General features: G+C 36.2%; 1 protein-coding gene across 1 annotated transcript in view; it reads left to right on the forward strand.

Moving 5' to 3' along the window:
* LOC107653098 (adhesion G protein-coupled receptor B2) overlaps nucleotides 1-11,084 on the forward strand; it is a 330,526-nt gene that overhangs the window by 171,720 nt on the left and 147,722 nt on the right. The window contains 5 exon segments of the mRNA XM_016476310.1: nucleotides 1,947-2,111; nucleotides 2,856-3,020; nucleotides 4,630-4,731; nucleotides 6,496-6,602; nucleotides 9,568-9,762. Of these exon segments, the coding sequence (XP_016331796.1) occupies nucleotides 1,947-2,111; nucleotides 2,856-3,020; nucleotides 4,630-4,731; nucleotides 6,496-6,602; nucleotides 9,568-9,762 (734 nt within the window).

Raw genomic sequence — 11,084 nt, forward strand, 5'->3', positions numbered from 1 at the left:
CATACCACTTAATAATAATAATAATTTTCTCAGTTTGACGAACATCTGCTTTAACAGAGCAAAGGTGACATAGGTATTTTCGTTCATAATGTGCTTTGTCTTCCTCGGAATCCATTAGATTGAGAGATAATTTGATTTCAGTTCATACCATCAATCTTTTTGAGATACGCTTGGATGAAATATGAATATCTACCCACAACACCCCCCACCCCATTTAAATAAGATAAAAGTGATATTAGAGGTTAATATGCACAGATGCTGAAATTGCTGCTTAATGTCAAAAGACGTAACATCTCCCCTACTGTGAAATAGATAGTGCACACTAGAAAGCATTCATTATATAAACATAAAGCCATAAGATTAATGGCATAATTTGATGGATGAAGTTTAAATATAATTCTTACTTTCGAACATGCGGAATATGTGTCCATCGAGGCATGTAGGCCTTCTGATGTTTTGCAAAGGATCTTGGGATACGAGAAGTGAAACATTCAAAAGATTAAAAAATGTTTTTTTCCAACTCCATAAACACTGCAGAAATTCATAAATGCTTCAACAAAATGAGTCATAAGCGATGGGCTTGGGATTAGCGACAGGGAAGGGCTTCATAAGCGGCATTCACCCTACGTATTATTTATTCACATTGAACTTCACCAGAAAACATGAATCTCATTATTCAAGTAAGAAATAGTCACTACAAATTGATCCCTTGTTTCATCCATAATGCAAAAGATCTCATATTGTTTTTTGTTGTAGTTGACGGTCAGAGAGAAGACCGATATGACCGCAGGCAGAACAACTTCTGCTGTGTTTGCATATACTCTATTGATATCCACAGTTAATCTACTATATAAAATTAATGTAAAATACATAATGTACTTGCTGTCTTTTATACATGGAAAAACAATGAATAGTAATCAGTAGATTTTTTTGTTTTTTTTCTATCTTCTAGCTGTAATTATATATATATATTTTTTTTTTCTTGTGAGAAATTAAAGGCTGAAACATCTGGAGTATGCATCAATTTAACTAAAAATATTATCATCAAAGTGAGGTTTCTCATAAATGTTAGTGCTAATGTTATAAAGCCTCTATTTAACTTCCTTTGCTTTTAGGTTTGTCACAGTAGTCCATCTCTCTTTAATTAATTAAACAACATTAGTCTTTTCTTTGCATTGGTCTTCTCTGAAACCCATTAGACTACAATTTTCAAGAAAATGAATGTGTTACTTGGAGCTCCTTTAATGTGCAGGTCAATGTTTATTCTAATAGAATGCATTGTAATTCAATGTTCAGTGATGAAGAGGTGATCCTAAAAAAAAGTGTTTTTCAATATAGAATTAAAAATAAAATTGTGTAACCAGGGTTTAAATAGCAGGTGAAAATAAATTAGTAAATTAAATTTATGATGCAATTTCTTTTAAGTTTTAGTGTATTTAGTTTTAGTTATTTTAGTACATTAAAACTAAACAATAAGAATTAAGAAAGAAAAAAAATGAAATAGAGTATTTTTTTACATTTCATTTCAGTTTATGTTTATTTTATTTCAAGGTTTTTTTGTCATGTGAAAATTAATTGTTTGTGCTGACTGTATAGTTTATAACAGGGAAAAATACATGAAGTTTGAAAAATGTACAATATTTACATTGGCTTATCACTAATCAGTATCATATTCACTCAGTTTGTTGAAGTGATCTCTCAGGTTTGTATCAGGGTAAGTAGAAATCATTTTAACCAAATTCCAAACTCACATGCTACAGACAAACACAGACCCCTTGCAGTCCCCCGTCTCTCTGTCCGTACCTCCGACCGCCTGTTTCCTGTTTGTTTCTGTCCCTCACTTCTATGTCCTTCTTTTTCCTGTCCTTCCTCCGCTTCTGTACTGTCTTATTCTGTTCTCACCTCCGCTTCTCTCTCTCTGCATCTTCCTGTGGTTGTGTTTGCAGTGGAGGGGCAGTGGTTGGACTGGGCCGCCTGGTCTCAGTGCTCTGTTTCCTGCGGCTCCGGCACTCAGCAGAGGCAGCGGCGTTGCAGTGTGTCAGTTCATGGCTGGGCAGAGTGTAAGGGGCCACATGCGGAAAATCGTGAGTGCACCAACCCATCTTGTGGGGGTAAGTTTCTCTCTGGTGGGCTTACAGTCTTAAATTGACAGGTAGATTATGTGCACAGCTGCAGATTGTTTTGCTGTCATTGTCTATTTAATTGTAGCGGATGCTCTGAATTGTCTATGGTACCAAACTGCAGAGACTAACCGGTCTGCACCTCTCATTTTGTTCCACAGATATGCTGCTGTGTCAGCATATGCCAGTTAGCACCCCTGATAATAATTAATAAGTGCAAATTATCTTCATGCAGGTGCTTTATGACCACATTCACACTACAGCTAAATATGGTTGCCACTTCACTTTTAAGTGCTTTTTCATGCTTTACACAACAGTTAGTGCTGGTCCTCAAATTTGATTGGCTGAACAGTGAACAGAATCGTTGATATTCTATTGTAGTTTTTTTTTATTTTTTTGTTTTTGTTTAGTGTTTTCACTAAATCAGATTTTATATTTTCAGCTTTCAATTTAGTTTAGTTAAACTTTTAGTAATTTTGTTGTGTTATTCATTTATTTTTTTATAAATATTTCTATGTAGTTTTTATTTTATTAGGTAAGTTTTTAGTTTTCATTTCAAGCATTTAAAGTAATATTTTAGATTTGTAGTTTTAGTTATCTATAATAACCCTGGTTCCAAGAGCACTGATAAACAGTTCAACAACACTGGGATGTTTAACTGGGACATTGTGTAGATGGTCAACAATAATTCCCTGTAATTCATCTCTTGTTCCTCGTTTTCTTCCTTATGTGTAGGTGGAGGAAACTGGGGTGCTTGGAATCACTGGAGCTTGTGCTCCAAGACCTGTGACTCTGGTTGGCAGCGGCGGTTCCGTATGTGTGAAGGCACGGGAATCCAGGGTTACCCTTGTGAAGGCTCTGGAGAGGAAGTACACTCCTGCAATGACAAGAAGTGCCCAGGTGTGTGTTTATTATGATCAAAGCATCTCTCTTTTTCTTCTCTTCTGATTAGTTTTTTCTGATTTCCTATACAAATTTGGTCTGTTCTACCTTGACAGTCTTGATTGTCTAATAGCCTATCTAGTTATTATCCATTATTATTTTTGACTTAATCTGTTGAGTTGATATTCAATTAAAACTATTTTTTGATTAAGTGTAACTGACATACAGTAATTGGGACACTTGTTGACTATTACATACACGTATTTTTTATTTTGTTTTGTGTTTACAGTTGTCATTTTAATTTCTGTGTTTATTTTTTATTGATATAAAATATCAAAGTCCCTCAAATCAGGGTTTTAAACTTTTTGTTGTTTGGTAACAGGGTTAAATAAATTGCACACCTTAAAATAAAATTAATAGAAACTAAAATAGTTCATTGAACATTAAGTTTGGTCTTCTGAAGTTGATAAATAACATATTGTGAAGCGTTCACTGAATGCTTAAAAAAACAAGACTTTCAGACCCTAATTTGTACCCTATTTGTAAAAAGTGCCCTTTCCTTTTCAGACCTCTCTCACTCATTTTCTCTTTCTTCTGTATTTAACATTCTCTCTTCTCCTTTGTTTCCATTTCTTCTCTCTTTAAATTGAGACGGGTCATTCTTGACAGAAGAGAATTGTTCAAAGTGCTGCTATGTGTGATTTGTCAGCATGTCAAGCAGCACAGCAAACAGCAGATTTTAATAAGCATGCCATTGACTGCAGCTTTGGGAGGCTATAGATTAAATAAATGTAAGACATTGCCACAGAGCTTATATCGGGCACAGGGCTTTGATGGCACCAAACACTTGAAGACAAAAATCTGTCCGATAGCTTTGTCGGGGTGTATTATGTTTAGATGAAAAAGGTAGGATTCTCTTCTCCATCTCTCTCAGCTTTCAACCCAGTCCCCTTCTGTATCTCACCCCTGGGTTGTTCTCTGTTCAGAAGAAACTTTTGAATGAAAATTGGAGAGAGATGTGTGTTGTTCTAGTCACTGATCTTTACAGAGTTTGCTTTGTGCGCTGCAACAACAAATTTTCTTAATCAGTACTTTTTGTCCTTGTTTCAGTGAAAAATCTAGAGATATAAACCTAATTAAATATATAAATAAAACAAGACAAATCTGTTTGCCAATGGGTAAGAAAAATAAACTTAATTCAAGATAAGTAAACAAGACTTAAAATTGTATACATTTTTGCTTTTGAGGTCAAATTGATCCTTTTTAAATGATTTTTTTGATATTTGTACTGACAAAAAGACATAAAAACTGAAAATGCATGTTTAAATGAAGTTAATTAAGTAATTAAATTTTTTACTGGCATGCAGAACGTTATAGATTTTACATATTTTTATTGGAAAACAGGCACAACTCATGATTAAGAAATTATTTTATTGATGGAAATTCAAAACAATATAAAATGTATTCTAGAAAACAAGAGAAATACTATTTATTTATTTATGTACAGTATGTATGTGAGAGCAATCAATCAATCCTAAATAGGCTTTATAGTTAATGCCAGTTTGTACATGTTTCCTAGTCTTTTTTTTTCTGGCTAATCTATATGTTTGATTCATACTGTGTGCAGCACCTCGTGAAATATGTAAGGATGAGTACCAAGTAGCCATGACATGGAAGAGAGCCTCAGCTGGAGAGACGGTATACAACAAGTGTCCATCAAATGCCACTGGTACGTCATTGCACACATTCTCTCCACTCACTAATTAAGGTCTGTTGGAGTCATTTTAGAAATATGAAATATTAAAATGAAAGTTCACCCGAAGATGACTTACCCTCGTGTTATTCCAACCCATGACTTTTCCTTCCGTGGAACAAAATGTTTAATATTTTGAGGAAGATCTAAATGACAGTTCATAGTTTCTTTGGCTGTTATGGTCCAAAACAACTAAATAAAACCCACAGATAATGACAACTTATTGTCAATTTATTTGAGTCATTTAAGTCATCGTTCACTGATAATGTCAGTTTAATGCCAATTTATTTGATTAATCTTCTTCTTGATCTAGAAATTGCTGGTTTAGTCTCTATCTAGGCCAGTAATCGAAAGTTTGCAGGTTCTGTGTAAAGACCAGTCCATGACCATTGTGCCCTTTAGCCAAAACCCAGCTTGCTCAAGGACGACCGTTCTTCTAAAAAGTATATTGTACATTACTCTGGATAAAAATGTCAGCTATGTGACAAATTAGTAGTAAATTAAAACCACACAAGAAAAGATAATGATCCGAGCATGATTAGCTTCAGAGTTTATGCCTACATCACATAAAACTGCAATCTAATGTTGTTTTGGCCATAGCCAAAGACGCCATATCTCATGCAGCCTCTGATACATTTGTTTCTTCTCTCACCGTGACATGCAGCTTTATTAAAATATTGTATGATTGGTTAAACTACATTATAAAACTCCATCAACGGTGCAATCGGTGCAGCTTCCAAAATCTACATCGCACAACAGGCTCAAAATAAGTTGGTTTCCACGCAGTTAATCAGCATTCAGTTCTTAAACCCATTGAGATGAATTAGTGGTGTATGAGAGGGAACTTAATGAGGATGTTTACAGCCCAATATATGCTGCCACAGAAAGTTAATATACTGTAACAATGATATCAAGTCAGATTTTGGTGGACTGAAATGTCAGACGTTGCCACAGAGCTTACATTGGACCTAACAAAAATCACATTTCTTTATTTGAGGGACTGTAGATTCAATGTCACAGACTGACATGTTGTCGTTTTGTACAACATGACATTCATGTTTTCTGAATGTTATATATTGAGTGTTCTGCACTCTTCAGATTGGCTCAAGAGGTTCTAACCCTTCCCATCGCAGTGGGAGAGTTTCTTGGGGTTATTTATGCCCTCTTGAGTACAGCGTGCAATAATTCTCAGATACTAGTGGAGAAAGACACCCAAGGCACTCAGTGATTTTTACCTAATAAGAACAGAAAGACCTAATAAATGATGTCTTTGAAGTGGGAGCACAGAGCAGAGTGTTGAATGAGGTCAACAGCGAGCTGTAATCTATATCAACTCCACATCCCGAGCAGCACGGACTGTCATGCTCGCTAACCCCCAAAAGAAAAACCAATTCCTGCAGAGAACATTTCGCTTGACTTTTCCGGGCTACATTTCCACGTCTGCCTGCGTTCCCTGTGTGATTTTCAGGCCCATTTTTTATCCTAGCGAGGATACTAGGGGTGAGGCCTCATTCGAGTCTTGTTGGCCGTGATCTGAATGATGCAAGTAGCAGAAATTTTAAGCAACACTGAGTTTACAACAGTGTAAAATGACATACTCAAAACAGACATTATCCCAGACATTATCATACGCCGCATCCCAGTGAAGTCTTTTATATGAAGCGTGTGATGTCAAACAGACCTTCGCATGTTGTTATTAACGGTGATAATGATCTGTTTTTATTTTTCCTCTCCCTGTAGGATCTGCTAGTCGTCGTTGTTTGCTGGACGCAAATGGAGTTGCTTACTGGGGTCCTCCGAGCTTCGCCCGATGTGTCTCACTCGAATATAGATATTTACATTTATCTGTGAGTACATGGATGAGGATGACGTGCTGTGATATCACAAGATGGGGAAAACTTAGATTATGAATATTAATTTATGCACATTATTTAACAATCTTTTACTGTTTTGATAAATAGTTTGTGTGATTTTTCTTGAAGTCAGGTCTGTATTAGAGTATTGCCATCTTCTCATACATATTATGAGAAAATAAGACTTGTTTTCAGAGATTATTTTGGAGATATTATTATTATTATTATTATTATTATTATTATTATTATTACTATTATTATTATATTGCTAAATAAATTTAACTAATGTCTGGTATTAAAATATCCTATTGAAAACAAGTCTTAGAAGCGATTTTGCTTCTAAGTACATTTATTTATTATTATTTTTATTTGTATGCTATAATTGTATAATTTATTTTTAATTAATTTATTTATTAATTTATTTATTATTTGAGGATACATGGATATTTTTTACTGGAAAACAGGGCAAAAAGATTTGTGAATGCAGTTTACACAGTGATTTAAGGCAGTAATCATACTTGCTGACTAATTCAGTTGCTCAACTGAACTCAACTGACATTTTATTTGATAACTTCCATCTGCTCCTGTAAGACCCTGAGTTTTGTAGCTCAGTAGATAGCATGGATGAGCAGCTGAATATTAAGTAATAAAAGTTTAATACACCAGATTTGTAGCTGTACATAAGTGAATGCATATCAGAAGAAGGGACACATTTGTTTGCATTTTGTTTGGTGGTTTCACTAGAGCGGATAACAAGCCACAGAAAAGCGATAGATTGGAGTTTATTTAAAGGGCCATATGTGCTGGAGAAAATATTGCTGCTGTCACCAGTGTTGGGCAAGTTACTCTGAAAATGTTATTAAATGTCTGATTACTGAGTACTCCTTTTTAAAGTAATCACGTTACTGTTCTGATTACTTCATTTCAAAAGTAATTAGTTACATAGTTACGTTACTTTTTTTCTGTGGCTACATCCATGAAATTTACATGAAATCCCAGCCTAAACGCTCCCGATAAATATTTCTACATTCACAAAACTGTTATTTTTAACTATAGCAAGCATAGGTTGCTGCGTACATGATTTGGCATGGTAGAATACCTGCAAATAGCTCTACTTTTATAATCTCAGTTCATCGCAATCTCACAAAGCTCTGTTATAACACAATGAATATATGCATGATGAATCTTTCATAATGTCTACAATTAGTGTGTTATAATGAGAGGATTCATGAGCATGCACATTTCAGCACTGCACTCCTGACTGGCCATTGCGTTCCAGAAATCAACATTGCTCAACGCAGCAAACGCCTGTTATAGCCTTAGAAACTCTGCCGAAGCTTGCGCCTTTTAATCGTTTTTATTTTATATTAGTTCTTGCTGCTTTTGTGCAATAGATGTATAACAATTTATTGTTTCAGATATTTTATGATTAGATATTTCTATTTTGCGGGAGTCCTGTGAATCATTTCATTCTCCCGCATCCCGCACACACACGAGTCTCTGCACTCGCCTATCAAGTCTTGTCCCGCGCCGCACTCTGTCGCGTCGGGTCTCGCGGGAGAGCAGGTCTCTAATCCACTAGCACTTGACTCGACAGTGCGTGAGCTACATCCTTTTTACAATCTAGATTATAAATCACTGCATTCTGTCAGCGATGTAACGCGGCAGTAACGTATAGAGTCCTAGGCTTCTAACTATACTCTAATTACTATTTTGAAAATGATAACTCGTTAAATGACTCCGTTACTAAAAAAGTAATCAAATTACAGTAACGTGTTACTAAGTATTGCTTTACTGCCCAACACTGCCTGTCACTTACTGCAAATGATAATAGCTGCAATGACCACTCAGCAAAACATTAAAACGAGTCAATTCCATTGTCGGATCCCTACTCATTATAACACACACAAAGAAAATAAAAACCACTACTTGGAGAAGCTTCCATTGAACTAGTCCCTAAAATAAATGCTTAAAAGAATTTATCACTTATCACCAGTCTCACAGCTTTCATATTGATATGTACTTTCTGTCACTTGTTGTGAGACCTCTGTGTTTTGATAATGATTGATTACTTCCTAACAGATTCAACAGCCTGCCTTCACATGCTCTTTCTAATTCCTCAGCCACGACCTTTGACTTTGAGTTCATAATGCCGAGTGGGTTTTAATTCTGTCTCGACCGAGGCATGATGTGACGGGGTTGATTGCGCTGTTAACCTGTCCACAAACCCCTCATTATAATCAAGACAGTGCTTAATTAGCTTTGATTGCCATTGTCTGCCACCTCCTGCACTCATAGTACTGTCATTAGACAGTCGTTCGGCCGCAAACAAGAACTCTGCTAGTTGATTCACTAAGGGAGAAGTTGTTTTCACTTTATGCTCACACCTTGGTTAACTGTAGATGGGAAGTAGATTAAGGCGGCTGTCAATACCTTCAGACTGCTTTCGCTTTGCTCCAGAACTGGATCAATATTGTTTCAGCTTCAAAGCCAGCGTGTTGTTCTGCCCTTCTTTTTCTGGCTTACCTTTAAATCTGTCTCCAAATTTCAGTGTGCTTATTTATTCTCTTTTTAAGTTATTTTATTTATTAAGCTTGTTTTAAGTGAATGAAATGAAAGTATATTAGTGTGTTTTAAGCCTATACGGGTACACAAAGCTACACTTTTCTTCACATCCTTCTCCATGCTTGTTCGTATATTTTAGCTTATTAATTATTCTTTCAGCTACAAATAGTTTAGCATATATTACCATATTTAAATTAGCATAATTCCACAGATTTTTAAATCGGTAGAGAAATGCATTAAAATAATTCCAGAACTGGTCTGCTGATGTAATTTAGTAGCTGGAGTTTGTTTTATTTATAAACCCAGGGTGCAACTTCGTGCTTATGTGGTTATTATTAAGGTTTATTTATCAGTGTCTGTGCATAAAAGCGTGTTTTTTTTTCTTCCCCTGTAGTTGCGAGAACATCTTGCGAAGGGTCAGAGGACCCTGGCAGGGGAGGGCATGTCTCAGATCGTGAGGAGTCTCCTGGAGTTAATGTCCCGTAAGAATTATTATAGCGGCGACCTCTTATTCTCTGTGGAGATTCTCCGAAATGTGACGGACACCTTCAAGCGAGCAACCTACATCCCAGCTCCTGACGACGTGCAGGTATGTATTTGCCTGTGGGTGTGTGTAAAGATACAAGTAATAAATGTGTAGATGACAAAAACTGTGACCAGGCAATCTTTCTTTTGATGTTTTCCACTGTTTGCACAGATTTTAAGATCCTTTTAAGCTCTTTTGTAGTTGACTTAAATAGAAAAGGTACTCTAAGCAGACTTAATATGAGTCTATACAATGGCATGTATATTTTACAAGTTTAGATCAATGCTTGACATGTCAACTTCAAAATTACATATATTGTTCCACATGTCAACTTCATTATTACATATATCACTCAATTTTTGTTTAAAACAAGAAAAAAAAATGCAATTGGGGTATGGAAATTAAATGTGTATTTAAAAATTAATAAAATTAAATAAAATTTCTATGAAAACATATTACACTTTTTATTAAAGGTATGTTGTTTTAAATTTGTGTTAGACAGTTTATATCTTTGTATGTCTATCTATTAAGACAAATACTAAATAAATAAATAATTTTTGCAGTGCAGAGTAACACAGATTCACAACATTAAAGTCCAAAAAAAAAAAACGTCTACTCCATCCAGTGGCATGTACATTATATAAGGTTTAGATCAATGTTTGACATGTCAACTATATATATTTTATCGCACGTTAACGCAGTTTTTTATTATTATGAAAGTCCGTTGCTCACTGGCTCTGAATACACACACAGACAAACATTTGGTCACAGGAGGGGTGGGATGTTGATCAGTAGGTTACTGGCTTGGGATGAGCGTCATCATGCGTCTGAGAGCATTTGAGGTGGGCCTAAGACTGCAGCAGTGCTCATAACTTCATAAGTGGGAAATAGTACGTTTCCGATAGCACATGAAGACAGCAGAGAAGCGCTCATGCTCAGCACAGTGGAGTGCATCGTTTTGTTAACTTTGTGGTTTATTATGTTGAGTCGTTTGGGACGCGGTAACACACGGCCCTCTCACAATATATTGCTTTACAGATCTATCGCTTTTGCCGCTCAGAAATGTTCACGCAATCATGCTGCACGTATCAGAAGTTCAGCGCTCCGACACTTACATGCACACCGCGCCCGAGCCCAACTGAACCGCGCTCTGGCCCACCTCTTCCAACCGAGCCAGGGATGGCTAAACAAACCACTAGAGCAATCACACTAGTCAAACGAACCGGGCTTTGGGGGTCAAACGCGCTCGGGCACGATTAAGATTGCCTAGTGTGAGTACATTCTTATTCTCCCGCATCCCGCACACACGAGTTTCTACCCGCCCGCACCCGCACTCGCCCATCAAGTGTTGTCCTGCGCCGCACTCTGCTGTGTTTGGTCCCACG

Source organism: Sinocyclocheilus anshuiensis, unplaced genomic scaffold (genome assembly GCF_001515605.1).
Source record: "Sinocyclocheilus anshuiensis isolate Anshui unplaced genomic scaffold, SAMN03320099.WGS_v1.1 scaffold33, whole genome shotgun sequence".
NCBI classification, from domain to species: Eukaryota; Metazoa; Chordata; class Actinopteri; order Cypriniformes; family Cyprinidae; genus Sinocyclocheilus; species Sinocyclocheilus anshuiensis.